The sequence below is a fragment of the Mus caroli genome, unplaced genomic scaffold, assembly GCF_978045245.1.
Source record: "Mus caroli unplaced genomic scaffold, Mus_caroli_1 scaffold_11, whole genome shotgun sequence".
NCBI classification, from domain to species: Eukaryota; Metazoa; Chordata; class Mammalia; order Rodentia; family Muridae; genus Mus; species Mus caroli.
Genome location: NW_028227266.1, coordinates 106,338,377 through 106,354,216, shown reverse-complemented (window position 1 = coordinate 106,354,216; position 15,840 = coordinate 106,338,377). Strand labels below are relative to the sequence as shown.

At 51.8% G+C, this 15,840-nt stretch overlaps 3 protein-coding genes across 6 annotated transcripts; 1 reads left to right on the top strand and 2 right to left on the bottom strand.

Annotated features, from left to right (window-relative positions):
* Positions 1-214: 214 nt before the first annotated feature.
* Positions 215-3,870, bottom strand: Nprl2 (NPR2 like, GATOR1 complex subunit). 3 transcript variants are annotated; one of them, XM_021172766.3, is made up of 11 exons: positions 3,626-3,870; positions 3,054-3,145; positions 2,792-2,960; positions 2,509-2,617; positions 1,643-1,779; positions 1,452-1,549; positions 1,295-1,331; positions 1,089-1,182; positions 898-1,015; positions 542-730; positions 215-430 (listed from the first exon to the last, which is right to left on the bottom strand). In XM_021172766.3, exons 1-10 carry the CDS (start codon positions 3,701-3,703, stop codon positions 562-564), a joined length of 1,101 nt encoding a protein of 366 aa, XP_021028425.1. In that variant the 5' UTR covers positions 3,704-3,870; the 3' UTR covers positions 215-430; positions 542-561. The 3 variants fall into 3 exon arrangements, with proteins under 3 accessions (XP_021028425.1, XP_021028424.1, XP_085684119.1); XM_021172765.3 differs by having other exon boundaries at positions 542-684; positions 3,626-3,869; XM_085827993.1 differs by lacking the exon at positions 3,054-3,145 and having other exon boundaries at positions 542-684; positions 3,626-3,869.
* Positions 3,871-3,886: 16 nt separating this feature from the next.
* Cyb561d2 (cytochrome b561 family member D2) lies at positions 3,887-6,525 on the top strand. Of its 2 annotated transcripts, XM_021172768.2 has the most exons (4): positions 3,887-4,044; positions 4,429-4,582; positions 5,042-5,079; positions 5,714-6,525. In XM_021172768.2, the coding sequence occupies exons 2-4, from the start codon at positions 4,456-4,458 to the stop codon at positions 6,215-6,217; spliced, it is 669 nt and encodes a 222-aa protein (XP_021028427.1). In that variant the 5' UTR covers positions 3,887-4,044; positions 4,429-4,455; the 3' UTR covers positions 6,218-6,525. The 2 variants fall into 2 exon arrangements, with proteins under 2 accessions (XP_021028427.1, XP_029337613.1); XM_029481753.2 differs by lacking the exon at positions 3,887-4,044 and having other exon boundaries at positions 5,015-5,079.
* A 974-nt stretch (positions 6,526-7,499) lies between these two features.
* Positions 7,500-12,137, bottom strand: Tmem115 (transmembrane protein 115). Its single transcript, XM_021172006.3, has 2 exons — positions 10,811-12,137; positions 7,500-8,291 (listed from the first exon to the last, which is right to left on the bottom strand). Exons 1-2 carry the CDS (start codon positions 11,659-11,661, stop codon positions 8,090-8,092), a joined length of 1,053 nt encoding a protein of 350 aa, XP_021027665.1. The 5' UTR covers positions 11,662-12,137; the 3' UTR covers positions 7,500-8,089.
* Between the last annotated feature and the right edge of the window lie 3,703 nt (positions 12,138-15,840).

The window sequence follows — 15,840 nt, the reverse complement described above, 5'->3', positions numbered from 1 at the left end:
GACAGCCAGCGTTACATAGTGAGACCTTGTCTCAGAAAAATCAACCTCCTTCATCCCTCAAAAAACAAAACAAACCAACCAATCAACAAACAAAAACCTTCAGCCTGTTTATTGATATTTCTGTCCACTAGATGGCACTCCAGCTAGCCCAGGCCAGTTGGCATGGCTTTCACATTCACTGGTCTTTAGTTGTTGGCTGAAGCAGGACTCAATATTCCACAGGATGAAACACATAACTTTATTTACAAAACCGAGTCTCACCCTCCAGACCGTATGTACAACCAAACGTGTCTAGCTCCTGTGGACCAAGGAGGCCTTAGTAGGGGCAAGTAGCCATAGTAACATGCTCCAGCCAGCCAGCCTCATTTCCAGCAGATGATGATGTTGGGGTCATTTTCTAGTCGCTCGTCCAGCTCATGGTAGCTCATGCCTGGGGCAGGGGGTGGGGTGGGGAGGAGGTGTGAGCAAGGCAAGGTCAGCAGCCCTAGCATGGCCACTCAGCCCTCACCTCACCCAGCCTGCCCTGCCTGCCTCCACCTACCTGTCTTGCAGCAGATCTCATCATAGCTGTGACAGCCTGTGTAAAGCCTGGCAGGGTGGCTCCGCTCCTCCCGAGACACTCTGACTGGATATTTCTGTAGTCTCCGGATAAGGTTCTTCATCAGCCCAAACTGGATCAGCTTCCTGAGTGATTGTCGGGGGGAGAGGTGATATTCCGGACACGCTAGCCCTGTGGTGCATTATGGGCTAGAGAGACCTCCAAGCACACCCTCTGCCTGGACTAGCAGGCTTCATACTTCTACCCTCAGGGAATCCCCTGCTTCCTATTTGACTCAAGGCTCTTCCAGAGAGACCCAAGACAGTCCAACCCACCATGCCTGAGAGTGCCCGTCTGACCTTTCATCAACGTGTTGTAACTGCTGGGGGTGGCGGCCAATGAGGTCTCGCACAGTGGTACCAGGGCTCAGGCTGCAGTATAGCTGGAACACATCTCGGAGACTGGCTCTTTTGTGTCCTGCGGATGCCAGGGTTAGTCCTACATGGTCCTGTCCTTCCTGGATTAGTCTCCCGCCAGGGACTGCCATTACCTTGCTTGGTGACGTAGGACAGACATGCCTCTTGCAGGGACTTGTCATCCACCAGATCCTGGACTTTTGGTGTTGGGCAATACACATTGGAATACTAGAACACAGCAGGGGTCACAAGGGCCTGAGGGATGTCCTTGGGAGTCTGGCTTGATCTGGCTCAGCCATATGGGTCACATTTTACTTAACTGCATCCCAGACTCACCTACCTGGAGGATGGATACCAGTGTCACAACACCATAGTACCTAGTGGGAAAGAGCTCTGCTTAGCTTTTAGACATCGAGCCTACCCTCCCTCATACTGAGCATCCTTTAGGTCTCCTCGGGCATGGCTCCGTAATAGGCATTAACCGGATCTTCACTCACAGCAGGTTCTGAATGGCGATGCGCACCAGGTTGAGTTCCACGTCTGCCTCAGCGGAGATCTTCTGGACATGGCGAAATCCATCAATGTAGGGCAGGATCTGTACCGGGCAAGGAAGGGTCAGCAAGGGTGACCCAAGGCTAAAGTTGTGGATAGCCCAAGGTGGGAATCCCCTAAGAGAGGGCTAGCATACCTGCTGTGTGGTAAGGTCCCACTGCGAGCTGAAGAAATCCTCCTTGTCCTTTGTAAAGACAGGCACATCATACTCCTGCGCAACAGGAGGGTCAGGCCGCTGCTCGATCACCTTCAAGTGGATGGTGTTGGATTCGTCTGCAGGGGACCCCACCCACATCCTCAGCATTGTCTTTCCCAAGGAGCCCTCAATTACTATCTAAAATCTCCTACCACTAACTGAGGTGGATCGTGGGAGGGTCATTAGTCTTTTTTTGTTGTTGTTGTTTGTTTTTCTTTTCTTTCTTTCTTTTTTTTTTTTTTTTTTTTGGTTTTTCAAGACAGGGTTTCTCTGTAAAGCCCCGGCTATCCTGGAACTCACTTTGTAGACCAGGCTGGCCTTGAACTCAGAAATCCGCCTGCCTCTGCCTCCCAAGTGCTGGGATCAAAGGTGTGTGCCACCACGTCCAGCTGTTGTTTGTTTTTCAAGACAGGGTTTCTCTGAATCACCCTGGCTGTCCTGGAACTCACTTTGTAGTTCCAGGCTGGCCTCGAACTCAGAAATCCGCCTGCCTCTGCCTCCCGAGTGCTGGGATTAAAGGCGTGAGCCACCACACCTGGCCCCATTAGTCCTCTTTTATGGAGTGAGAAACTGAGGTCCAGAGAGGGGGATGACTGTTGCCAAGAAGAAGAGCTGAAGAGCTCTGCTGGCTGCTCCCCCAACCCCAGCCCCATTGTACCCCGGACCCTCAGATGTCACTGTGTCAACCCATGGCTATTTCCTGCCCACCAGCTTAATCAAGAATCTTCGCCTCCGCCAGTGGCTGTGTCCTGCTACTTCCCCAACCTTCCCTTGTTCATCTGCCGTCCTGGCAGAGGCGGCCGTACCGATGGGCAGAGTGCAGCGGCCGGAGGCATTCAGCTCTTCCAGCAGGATGGTCATGATGGGCACCAGCTTCTGCTTGCTCTCCTCATTGGATACAAAGCTGCTCTCAAGCTGGAGAGGACACAGACAGCACAGTGAGTGACCACACCTCAGGCTCCCTGCTGCAGCAACATGGAGCTAGCTGCTGGAGGCTGGGGATTCAAGACCCAGGAACTCTCTCCCCACCTGTGCCCACCACGCACGCACGCACCCAACCCCCCACCCCGGGCCCATCTTGCTGCAGACCTCCAGCGTGGTCAAGTAGCCGGCCAGCTTTTTAACGATGGGTTCCAGGGCACAAGTCTTAGCCTGAGCATCACACACAAAGCCCAGGTTGAAGAGGAGAGCATTGCGGCTGTACTTCTTGTGTTCAATGCACACGGGGCAGCCAATCAGCTTCTTCTCCATGGCTGTGCTGGAGAGGTAGAACAGAGTCAGCCTGCCCCGCCTCCCACCCACCCCCAAGCCAGGCTGGGACCCCTTTGCTCCCACCCAACTAAAGCCTCACACAGTGATAAGCTTGTTCTGTAACTCGGGCTTGGTGATGATGTACACCTGGACCGTGTCAAACAGCTCTCGGGAGATGAAATCCTCAGGGACCTGGAGAAGGCAGCCATGAGAGCTCCCTCAGTGGACGTTGGGACCGGGCAGATTTTTACAGCCCACCCAGGCACAAGTCCCTCTACCGTTTGCTTCCCTCATCCACCCAGTGCCCTACTTTGTGCTTCCAAACACATGCTATGTTTTGGCAAGCTCCCTTGGCTTTTGCGTTCACTATTCCCACTACCTGGAATACCGTTTCTACCCTCACCTAACTTTTATATATCATTTGTCTCGGTCCAGTGTTTCTCTTGGGTCATCTAAACCTTCATGAGCATTAGCACCTCCCCGAAACCTAGAACCTGATTCAGTTTGGGGGACAAAACTCCTCCTCCACACTAGAAACCGGAGACCTGGGTCTGTGTACCCCCTCCATTCAATGGAAGAGGAACGCGTGGATCAACCACAACCCCTCCAGGCGGCCAGCTGAGCTCCAGAGAGCATCCCTCCCCTCGCCTAGTCCGGGAGTGTGGAAGGCACCTGATAGGTAATTTTGGGTCCCAGCGTTGGGTGGAACTCGCTGAAGAATATACATTCGATGCGGCAGCTGCTGCCCATGGCGCTGTCTGGATCCAAGTCTGTAATCTCTGTTTTTCGTGTGGTGGTCGCCTCTACGCCTTGGAATACCCTGTCAAAAAGAGAAAGAGGCCGGGCTAGGTCACACAGGTTTGTGAGCGCAAACCCAACGAGCCGTCAACTCAACAGCGCCTGCGCAAGGCGACTCAGGGGGCGTGGTTGCCGCTGGATGGGATGGGAGGGGGCTTGTCCCAGGAAGTCTCCGGTGGGTAGACATCGCACCCGGAAGTGAAGCTACTCTGTAACGGAGCGGTGGCGCGGCTGGCGGGGCCGAGGGTCCAGTTTATTTTGGAGAAAGTCACTGCGTCGAACCTGAGAAGCAGGTGAGGAGGGCAAAATTCTACAGTGGAGGTACAGCGTGTCAGGTGCACATGGGGAGGCAGTGTGCAAAGAGATTCACGCTTAGGTAGGGAAGCAGCTGGGAAATACAATTCCCGTAGTGCTCCACGCCTTCCGTTCCGGCTAACGATGACGTGCTGCATTCTGGGATTTGTAGTCTTCCTCCTCCCACTTGGAAGGTGCGATCGGTACCACTTCAAATACAGGTGTTTGACAGGTAGACTGCTAAGTTGGGACTGTTGGTGCCGGCACTACTCTGCTCCTGTCATAACTTCTCCGGGAAAAGGTGCCATTTCTGCCCTGAGTTACTGTCCCCAGTGAGGGGCGTGGACAGTGGGCACTCTTGCCAACGCCTATGATGCTTTCAGGCTGTGCAGCTATCGGCTGGGCTGACCATGGCCCTTTCTGTGGAGACGGAGTCGCATATCTACCGAGCTCTGCGCACTGCCTCTGGGGCTGCAGCCCACCTCGTGGCGTTAGGCTTTACCATCTTTGTGGCTGTGCTTGCCAGACCTGGCTCCAGTAAGTAGAATTCATAGTCCACTTATGGGAAGAGAAAAGCTACTTCTCTTGGGGAACGGGGGCCGTAACAGGGGGAAACGATGGGCATAACTCCTGAGAACAGGATTGACTGGCTGAAGGATATTCTCTGTTGAACATATTTAACGTCGTGGGTAGAGCAGACCAGTGTGGGGGCTCTGCCCACCTGGGCAAGCTTTAAGTACATGGCTTCTCTTCCTTTGACTTGGCATGTCATTCCTGACTTGTGGGGATGCTGGAGGAAGGAGCCGCCAGAGGACTGGCAGAGCGTTCTTTCTGTCCAGGGAAGAGAAGAGGGGGTGGGTAAGATGAGCTTGTTACTAGAGGAGGCTCGCATTTTGACCCCTCCTTGGGTGATGGATGGGCTGTCATCTCCGGCTATAGAGACTGGTATGCTGGTTTCTTTTTCCCTAGTTCCATGAGGAACTCTTCTCATTCCAGGTCTGTTCTCCTGGCACCCCGTTCTTATGTCTCTGGCTGTAAGTAGTGGGTTTGGGTAGCTTTTAGGGGTAGAATGTGGGTGTGGGCGTGGCTGGTGAGTCCCAGAATCCTTGTAGGCATTTAGTGCCAGTGTAGACGAGCTGTATGTCCCCACTCCTGCTTCTGACGAATATCCAAGGCTTGAGAACGGTATTCACGACCCAGGACGAACAGGTGAAGCTCACCCAAGCACAAAAGGGCGGCTTCTCTCACCTCTAGCTAGGAAGCTGAGAAATGGCATTTGGAGGCTGCTCTGTCCCTAAAAACCTTAATTTCTGGTGATGCATCTAATTGTCCCTGAAACAGTGCACCCATGTGGCCAGCTCTTGCCAAGAAATTGTATCCTGCCCCATGGAAGGGAGACAAAGCTTGTGAATCATTTATAACTGCCACGTCTCAAACCTTGTTTGCTGGGTCACATAGCCAAGGTGACATTTCAGAAAAGCACCCAGGAAGAAGTCTGGAGAGGCAGCTCTCCCTAACTACTCAGGGCAGCCGTTTTGTGCCACACAGGGCCTTCGTCTCATCAAGTGCAGCATCTCATCAAGTGTCCTTAGGGGAAGGGGACGGAAGGGGGTGCACCTCTGTGGAGGGTTCAGTGCTCAGAGCTCACTTGAGTTTCTGTCTCCTCAGTTCTCCTTCCTGATGACCGAAGCACTCCTGATGTTCTCCCCTGAGAGTTCTCTGCTGCGTTCCCTTTCTCGGAAGGTCCGAGCACGCTGCCACTGGGTGCTCCAGCTGCTCGCCCTACTCTGTGCTCTGCTAGGTCTAGGTCTTGTCATCCTCCACAAAGAGCAGCTTGGCAAAGCACACCTGACCACTCGGCATGGGCAGGCAGGGCTGTTAGCTGTGCTGTGGGCAGGTCTGCAGTGTTCAGGGGGCATGGGCCTGCTCTACCCCAAGTTGCTGCCCCGATGGCCCCTGGCAAAACTGAAACTCTACCATGCCACTTCTGGGTTGGTGGGCTACCTGCTGGGCAGTGCCAGCCTCCTGTTGGGCATGTTCTCACTCTGGTTCACTGCCACTGTCACTGGTGGTGCCTGGTACCTGGCTGTGTTGTGCCCCATCCTCACCAGTTTGGTAATCATGAACCAAGTGAGCAATGCCTACCTGTACCGCAAGAGGATCCAGCCGTGAGCACTCACCAGCTATTAGGAAGGCTGGATTTGCACCTCAGCTTCGGACCAGGAGCTCAGAACCTGTTGGACTCTCACAACTGACGGGGTCTGGGGACATTTCAGGGACTAGGGCACTCAGGGGTAGATCTCCTCACGCTAGAGTGTCTCCCTTTTCTTGCTGTCAACCCAGGGGAGCATGGATCATGTGTCTGGGTGAAGTTGGGGTTGCAACAGTCTCCCCAGCAGCCATACAGCTTATATGTGTACTGGTATGTCCAGAAGTCACGGAGGAAAAAAAAGTAAAATAAACAAACAGAATCCTGAAAACCTGTCAGGAGGAGGAGCAGCTCAGAGCTGCGGATGGTTCTTGCTAATGCATCATGGTGAGAAAATGGTCAGCTGGGTAGGGAGGGGATCCCTCCTTGAGTGGGAGTCCTCAGAGCCTGCTGTGAAACTTCCTCTGATCCCAGTGCATTGGGAGGCTATGTGTGGACGGCACAGCTGTTTCCAGCTAATTGTGCTGGATTCTGGAGACTATGGCCAGTGTCAGGAGATGGACTGTGTCCACAGTGTCACACACAGGGCATAACTTAGAAGTTGAACCCCATGGTCATTTGTGGTGGCAGGCAGATCTCTGTGAGCTCTAAGCCAACCAAGGCTACATAGTAAGATCCTGTCTCAAAAGGGAAAAAGGAAGTAGAATCATGAACAAGAGAAATTTGCCTTCTGTTTCTGAGACAAGGTTTCAAGTCTCCCAGGTGGGCTTTGAACTCACTACATGGCCTAGGATGACAGACTTCAGATTCTCCTGTTCCACCTCAATGCTAGGATTATAGGTGTATGTATGTACCACGTAGGTCCATACCATGCCCCATTTATGTAGTGCTGGGACCCAAACCCAGAGCTCTGAAATGCTAAGCAAGTGTTCTGTCATCCAAGCTATGCCTTCAGCTCCTGGTTTTGTTTGTTTGAGACATGGATTATAGATATGTGCCACCATGCCCTGCCTAAGGCAGCACCTACTGATGGAGAAGCCTTCAACTGTCAGGTCTGTCAGGTCCACTGGCTGAAGGTCTCTCCAATAGACTGAGGAGAGGGAAAAGGAGAAAGGGACTAAGGTGATGGCTCAGGCAAGACTGCCCAGCAGCAGGCGTGTATTAATAGACAAGAGGTACGGGCAGTGGGATTCTTAGCCAGGTGGAGGTGTCATGGAACTGAGCCCTAGAATCCAGAAAACACATTTAACTTTGCATCTGATAAAGATGAGAGGGCTGCACAAGGTGGTCTGACGGAGCCCAGGAGCCAGACCTCAAAGAACCGCTTTATTGATACTGTGAAGCCGGTTTGGCTGCCCGCTCAGATGGTCCTGTAGAAAATACCTGGGAGCTGTGGCAGGCCCGGCTAGGCACAGTCGTCACTGCCACAGCAGAAGGGCACAAGAAACCCTGATGAGAATGCAGTCTGGGGGTGGGCGGGGATGTTCAGACCCACACTGGCTGGGTCCCCAGAACATTTTTGGCAAACACAAATCCTTGCCTTGGCTCGGGGCTGTTGGCAACCAGTTTCAGACGTAAGGGCTGGCCCAGGAGCCGTGGCACCAGTGTCCCTGCAGCCACTTCCTTGGTGAGGAATTGTACCGCTGAGGTACAATCTTACTGCAAATGGGGATCTGCACTGGCTGCTGCTCAGAGACCCCATACCTGGCATTGTGGTTGTCTGGAGTCGAAACCAGGTAGCAACAAGGGTCCTGTGTTAGTGTTGTCGAGACACAGCGGAAGGCCACAGGAACCCCCAGCAGAGCCTCTTCCCTCTCCTCAGAGCAGTCCGTGCTCTGCAGTAGCCGAGACGGATCGGGAAGGCATGGGAGTAGAAGGACTGCACTCAAAGTGGTCTAGAGTAGGGGAGCTGCCTCCAAGGTGATGAGACCGGATTCCGGGACGGTCACCTTCCCTGGGGGTGTGGAAGTGTCTTCTAAGGGCAGGGGACTGTCCGTTTTTGCCCCAGCTTCCTCTTCGTCATCATCCATGCTGGGCCAGGCTGACTGATCCTCCACTCTCTTCAGCCGCTCATTGAGAGCCTTTAGGGCTAGCTGCCTGGAGCCAGAAGAGAAAAGGCAGGTTACACTGGGTTTGGGAGACCACCATGCTCTGCAACCTTCTTCAATAAGGCCAAATCCTCCTACCAAAGAGGCTTGCCTCCCAAATCCCAAGTTTCCTATCCCCATACCGCGTCTAAGAGCCTGGCCAGGATCTGCTCTGGCAATTGAATGAGGACCCAAGGCACCTCCAGACTGAGAAGGCTACCTAGATGTTGGCAGCCTACTTAGCAGGCCAGCCACCACGGACACTTCTGAGTTTGCTAGCTAGAGATGGGCAGGAGTAATGCTTCTGTCAGGAGTGGCATGTTTCAGTCCCTAAAAATGTGTCCCACATGCGCTGGTGTCATTTCCAAGGGCAGGATTATTTGGCTTTGTGGTACTAGGGATTAAACTGAAGGCCAGCACTCCACCACAGAGCTTTTTTTTTTAGGCAGGTCCATACTGCTTCAAACTAGCTCTGTAGCACAGGCAGCCCTTGAATCTCCTGTCTCAGCCTCCTGAGTAACAGGATTAGAGGCCTGTATTACCAGGCTCCCTTCAACGAAGGGCTCTTAAAGAAGCAGCGTCAACTTGCATGGCCCTTCCTATGACAATTTTTCTAGAAGCTTTTCTCAAAGCCACCCAGACCTTAGCAGAGCCTTTGTAGCAGAAACAGCCATGTGGGCAGGCCAGAGAGCAGGGTCTATTGTTTCCACAGGGTAGACTTCTGCAGGCATTATTTTGAGAAAAGGTGGGAAAATACCCTTGGAAATTTTCTTTAGGACACTCAAGAAGTCTCAAGCTGTAGGGCCTGCAGCATGCCTTGAGTGCTTTCCCACCCCTTGGACACCAGCTGTAAACTCTTTTAAGGAAGACATACCCTACACACCAAGCTACCCAGCTTCAGTGGAGGACATGTTTCTAAGTGTTCAGCACTCTGCCCCACAGAAGGTGAAGTGTCCATGGATCCAGATGGCTTACCTCGTTGCTGCTACAGGCAGATACGCCACCCTATGGCTTTCTAAGATCTAAAATTTCTACCACGCCAAGGAAATAGACAGGAAAAGCAGCAGGGATACAGGCACTGAAAACCCTAATGTGCTCCAACCTGGCCCAGTAGCAGGCCTTCCCTGTCACTCCACAGACTACTCTTGGAGATGTCCTCGCCAGCAGTCACTTTGTGGAATCCTCTTTCCTCCTTGTAGCCCTTTGGGCCCAAGAGTGGCATGCAGTTGCATGACAATTGTCACCCAACCCATGTGACTGGGCCAGTCCCCACTCTTGCTTTTCTATCCACTTTTTTTTTTTTCCCGAGACAGGGTTTCTCTGTGTAGCCCTGGCTGTCCTGGAGCTCACTTTGTAGACCAGGCTGGCCTCAAACTCAGAAATCCACCTGCCTCTACCTCCCGAGTGCTGGGATTAAAGGCATGCACCACCACGCCCGGCTTTCTATCCACTTTCTTGATCCTGGAGAGAGGCTTTCTGAATGACCAGTCAACTGTCACAATTCAAGACTTCTCACTGGGGCAAGGGCAAGCTCTGGCCCAGTCCCATCTGAACAGCTCTAAGGACAGCTTCGTCCTTAAAAACTCAGCCCCCAGCCCATTTCCTCTACTAAGTAAGGTCAAGATGGAGTGGTCTTTAGGACACTCCCCAAAAACTCAAGCTGTAGTGCCCAGACTTAGGCCTGCAGCATGGCCTGGCTGTGTTCCCACACCTGCCAGCTGCTAACTCCTTCAAGGAAGGAGGCTACACTCAGCTATAGAGCCTCAGTGGGGAATGAGCTGAGAGAATTCTTCCCCTGAGGTCAGGAACCCCTTTCACAGGGGAGCAAAAGCAGGAACCCGTGATAAGTGCTAAGGAATAAGGTTGCTGAGACGTCAACAGTCTCAGGAAGAACACTGGACACTGGGTCTCCTGGGAGCTGGGAACACTGTAAAGAGTCCATAGGGCTCAGAAAGTAAGACCTGAGTTCAAAAAGCATTCTCCTGCCTTGGCTAACGTGTTCAGTGAATAATGCAGTGAGATTACTGATGCTGCCCTTGTAGGTGATGCAGAGGTCTCTGACCTGCCTGGTGTGGTCAGGAGGCTCCCGCAGTGAGGCACATAACCTGTCTCCGTTGGCAACGTGTCGGAAAGAGGGGTAAATTTAGTAATACCCCAATCATCCTACATTAAGAAGGGAAAGACTTATGGACAAAGACCTCCTTTCCCATTTCCCATCACAGGAGAAAAGAGCCACAGTTTCTGTCTATCACTGGACCAGTGCTTAGAATTTGGAAATTCTGAGGCAAGACCAAAGGTAACTGGGCATTCTGTAGCCATGTTAAGTGGTCCAAGTTGTGAGGTACACAGAGTCCAGAAACCTCCACATTCAGTTCCCTCCTCAAGGCCAAGACCGGAATCCCTTTTCTGAAGCCGCTCCCAACACCTGCCTGTAGCTCTCCGGCCTATATAGAGCAAACACCTCAATGGCTGGTTATGTGGCCACACCAACAGTCTAGCTAGCCAAGATTTTAGAGAAGTTCCCAGTACCTTCTGCGCTCCGCATCTTGAGGGTCTGTGCCTGGGAGGCTGATAGTGATGGACGACGGCGCTCCCACATCGTAGCGCTTCACTGTCTTCTGGCATATCTTTACTTTCACCAGGAGGCCGTGCACCAAGTTCGCTAGCAGCCCCACCACCGGTTGCAGGATCTCCGGGAAGAAGGTGGCAAAAGCAAAATGGTCAGCCATGTCCCCTCGGCCCCGGCTATGGCGCTGATAGAAGCGAAGATATACCCAACTCGATAGCAGCCCAAAGCCGTAGGAAGCCAGGGCTGGGCTCTGGAGCAGCGTGGCCAACCGGAGGAGTAGCAGCAACGCCAGCAACAGCATGGGAACGACACTGACGCGGACCTGGGGCACTCGCAGAACCACACAGTCTCCCATAGTTTGCTTGAGGGCTACCAGGACACCACCTAGGAAGCCCAGGGCGCCGTGAATACGAATAGTGAACAGGTAAACCAAGTTGAAGGAAGCCATGTAGGTGAGGAGGTAGGCGAAGGCCCCCAGAAGCCCCACTGACACATTCACCACCGAGAAGAAGATGAGCAGCTCCAAGGCTCCCCATAGGGGCTCCAGTAATCGCCCGGCCACAACCACTGTGGCCAGGCTAATGGCCACGTCCCACACGTGCTGTTCCATGAGCCCGTGGGTGGCCAGGGTCCAGATCCAGAAGTTGGGTGGGAAAAGATAGCCTGGGGTGACGGCCAGGCAGCCCGTGTCCACAGCGAAGGAAAGCAGGTAGAGAAACAGTACCACGGCGCACAGTGCCTTCACCACCACGCTGGCGCTGGCCAGGATGGCCCCCAGATGCTGGCGGGCACCAGGTAGGGCGCGTTGCATCTTCCTGGCGGACGTTGACTTAAGGGAATGTGTGGAAGGTGGCCTAGGGGCCTCCCCGGGGCCTCGTCCCAGTTCGGCCCCGACGGGAGGCCCGGGCCCGGCTACTTCACTGGCTTCTGTTCCGTGGGAAGGCTCTGGTTCCGGTTTGATCCGGTTGTAGTTCCAACGCGAAGAGAAAGCCTTCTTGCCGGGGACCTGACGTTAGGCCCTGGGTAGCTTGGGCTCGCCTGCCTGCGTGTTCCGTCGGCCCAGCGGCCAGGCTAGCGTTGATCTCAAGGCTGGGCTTCCTCCATCCACTCTGAGACTCTGCGATCTGCGGGGCACTGGTGCCTCGTTCCGGCCCAAGTCAAGCCCGTTTAGCTCCGGCTGGGCTAGGGTTTTGGCTTGACGGTACCTCCTCCCCTCTCCGGGGCCGACAAACAGGGGCGCCGCGCCTGCGCGCCCCCGCTGGCGGCCGCGGCAGTACGCCCTCTGAGCGCTTGCCTTCCGGCTCCTCGGCATGCTGGGATACGGAGTCCTTGGGACCTAGCCGGTCGGTTTCTTCATAGAACCACAAGTCCCAGAAGCTGTGCGCCAACAGGTCCCGTAGAGTGTACAGGCTAGGGCGCTTGGGAGTTGTAGTTTTCAGTGCTTACTCCTCCAGTTCTTAGTTAGGGAAGTTGAGACCAGTATTCCTGATGCAGGAAAGCGAGGTGTTAACTGGGCGGGTTCAAGAGGTAGCACCGCCTTGGGCCACACACTTGCTCAATTCTTTGGAGGAGACTGGCTCTATTTAGGACTTGTACAGGTACAGCAGTGTTTTTGTAATCAGGTACATAAGAATGTGAATGGTTCTGACGAGTTGTACCATTGTGTGTGAACTAACCAGAAACTGTCGTCTGGCAAGTGGAGCCTAAGATGGGCTTGTTCAATCATTTGTAGTCACTGTGTTATTGACCAAGTTCCCCGGTGCAATTTCACGAGCCTTAAAAATGATGATGATGGCAGGCTCTTCCTATCTTAACGATCAAAGAAGGCAACTATGTAAATGACTTGCCATTGTTGTATTGGGTGTTCGTTCACATTGCCCTTGTTCCAACGAATTGTACTTGCGACATGAACTTTCCACCTAAGGGGGAATAAGGGTCAAGGCTGTGCTACTTCAGCGACTCTTTTCCCACTTGATTCCACTGGACAGAGAAATCTCCCTTGAGCTGGAGCGATGGATTAGCGGTTAAGAGCACTGACTGCTCTTCTAGAGGACCTGGGTTCAATACCCAGCAACCACATGGCAGCTCATAACTGTAACTCCAGTTCCAGGGTTTCTGACACCCTTACACAGACACACATGCAGGCAAAACACCAATGAACATTAAAGAAAAGATATTATATTTAAGTCTCTCTATAAGTGCCAAGTTGGTCTAGGCTCAACTTTACGCTATAGTGGCTGTCAGCAGGGTTTGAGATTTATTTAAAAGTTATTTTATAGCCGGGCATGGTGGCACACGCCTTTAATCCCAGCACTAGGGAGGCAGAGGCAGGTGGATTTCTGAGTTCGAGGCCAGCCTGGTCTACAAAGTGAGTTTCAGGACAGCCAGGGCTATACAGAGAAACCCTGTCTCGACCCCCCCCCCCCAAAGTTATTTTATTTACATGTATGTGTGTCTTTGTGTGTATATGCTGTTAAGTGTGCAAGCCACCACAGAGGCCACAGAATGTCAGAAGCTGGATTTCTGAGCCACCAGATGTGGGTGCTGGGGTACAGGTTCTCTGTAAGAGCAGCAGGGACTATTAACTATGGAGTCATCTCTCCAACCCTGAGATTTTTGTTTTATATATATATATATATATACATATATATATACATATATACTTATACATATATATGCATATTTTAAAATGTGATTAATTATATGACAAGGGACTTTATTATAAAATCCCTTTAGCTATTGATCTCAGTACAACTGCCTGTGTGTTCAAAACTACCTTTCACCTTTTATTTTTGTCTGGGGTTAGGGTTCCTACTGTATGCCATATACCAGTGTTTGCTAAGTTTGACTTAGCAAATCAAAATACAGAGTCACTGGGCAGTGGTGGTTCAAGCCTTTAAGGTTGATCTCTGTGAGTTGGAGGCCAGCCTGGCCTACAGAGTTAGCTCTAGGACAGCAAAGGCTATACAAAAAAAAAAAAAAAAAAAAAAAAAAACCCTAAAATAAAACCCAAACTAAAAACCAAAACCCGAAACAAAATAGAGTCAAATACTTAATCAGATTTGATTTTTGAATAAACAATTTTCAGGAGAGGGACATCCCATGCCATATTACACACACACACACACACACACACACACACACACACCAAAACAAAACAAAACAAAACAAAAACAACTCATTTGCTCCTATAGAAGCAAGAATAAATTTATTCAGAGTACATTAATAGCACAGATTATAATGACACTGTAGGTAATAACCATGGGCCACAGGGGCGATAGTAACCAAGTACCAAAAACCCTATTGTTAAAAAATTATCAGAATCTGGGGCTGGAAAGATGGTTCAGAGGTTAAGAGCACTGGATGCTCTTCGAAAGGACCCTGGCCCAGTTCCCAGCACCCGCATTGTGGCTCACAACTGTTTGTAACTCCAGTTCCAGGGCATCTGACATCCTCACACAGAAATACATGCAGGCAAAACACCAATGCTCATAAAATCAATCAATCAATCAATCATTTAAAAATGTCTTAGAGTCTGGGTGGTGGTACGTGCCTAAAATCCAGCACTGGGATGGCTAAGGCAGAGGGATCAAGGCCATATATGGTGATAGAGTGAGTTTGAAGCCAGGCTAGACTACATGAGACTGTTTCAAAAGCAATAAGCAAAGGAACAAACAGACAAATTAACTGCAAATCAGAATTGACTGAACTTTATCTGACAACCCCACTCCAAACCATGTGTGTTGTTCCAAGGCACGGGAACTGTTTTGGGGGCATGAGAGTAGTTCAGAAGTGAGTTGCTCTAGGTCAGCCCCTGTAGAGGAGCAAGGGAAACCTCGCCATGGCTTATTCTGGAATGTCCTTTGTCATGTTTAGTATCCAAGTTTTTCCTCCAGCCAGCCTAAAAGGCACACAAACACCCTCTTTCTGTCTCTGTCTTTGTCTGTCTGTCTCTGTGTCTCTTTCCTGTGTGTATGTGTGTGTGCGCGCGTGTGCGCACACGTGCTCTTGTGTGCACATGTGTATAGTAGTTTGAAATGAATGTTGGATAGTGTCCTCTGCCATTTTCTACCCTGTAGGATCTCACTGCGCAGTCATGGGTGGTCTGGAACTCACTGTGTAGACCAGACTGTTCTCAGACTAACAGACCTGCCTGCTTTGGCTTCCTCAGTGCTGGACTTAAAGGAGCACCACCATTCTCTACCTTCTATTTTGAGAAGGGACTCTCCTCACTGAGTCTGGAGCTCATGGGTCCAGCTAGGCTATGGGTTTGATGAACTCTGGGTTTCCACCTGTCCCCAGTCTTCGTGCCTCCCACCCCCAGTGCAGTGGTTACAGTCCACTGCACGGGACTTTACACGCGTCCTGAGAAACTGAACTGAGGTCTTCAGGTTTGCAGAGCAGGCTCTTTACTAACTGAGACATCTTCTAAGCCCTGCCACTTGAGACTTTGGCTGAACTTATTTTTATTTTGAAGATTCTCATGTAGCCCTAGCTGTCTTAGAACTCCCTGTACAGCTAAGGATGTCCGTAGACGCCTGTTCCTCCAGCCTCCACTTACCTCACGTGGATTATGGGGCAGGCACCACTAGACCCAGCTTTCACTGATTTTCTTTAAGTCGCCTCATCTGGCGAGACAGAAGGCATTTCTCCTCCCTGGTTGCTCATCTGTGCTATGGGAATCTATTGGTAACCATACTTAAGATCATGAGAACTTAGCTGGACAATTTCCAGAAACACAGAGTGAATGGCTCTCCTGCCCCAAGAGTGGAAGAGATCGAGCATCCAGTTCAGGATTGTCTAGGTTAGTGGCTTAGTTTTCTTCCCATGAAGAGAATGCAGTGGTCAGGCGGGGAGATGCCCAGTGGGTACGGGCACCTGTGACCAAGTATGACAACTGGAAGAACACAGTGGGAGGAGAGATTCCCTGCAGGCTGTCAGTTTTCCTCGGACCTCTGTGCTTGTGCTGCAGCCCCTCCTGGCAGCCAGG

Bases quoted from the DNA above. Each gene is read 5' to 3' on its own strand.
- Cyb561d2 (XM_021172768.2), top strand. From the start codon at position 4,456: ATGGCCCTTTCTGTGGAGACGGAGTCGCATATCTACCGAGCTCTGCGC. The intron at 4,583-5,041 runs GTAAGTAGAATT...TTCTCATTCCAG, and splicing joins GCTTGCCAGACCTGGCTCCA to GTCTGTTCTCCTGGCACCCC. The intron at 5,080-5,713 runs GTAAGTAGTGGG...CTGTCTCCTCAG, and splicing joins CCGTTCTTATGTCTCTGGCT to TTCTCCTTCCTGATGACCGA.
- Tmem115 (XM_021172006.3), bottom strand. From the start codon at position 11,661: ATGCAACGCGCCCTACCTGGTGCCCGCCAGCATCTGGGGGCCATCCTG. The intron at 8,292-10,810 runs GTACTGGGAACT...TTCTGGCTCCAG, and splicing joins CAAGATGCGGAGCGCAGAAG to GCAGCTAGCCCTAAAGGCTC.
- Nprl2 (XM_021172765.3), bottom strand. From the start codon at position 3,703: ATGGGCAGCAGCTGCCGCATCGAATGTATATTCTTCAGCGAGTTCCAC. The intron at 1,780-2,508 runs GTACGGCCGCCT...GGTCCCCTGCAG, and splicing joins CCGCTGCACTCTGCCCATCG to ACGAATCCAACACCATCCAC. The intron at 685-897 runs GTCAGACGGGCA...ACAATCACTCAG, and splicing joins TTACAACACGTTGATGAAAG to GAAGCTGATCCAGTTTGGGC.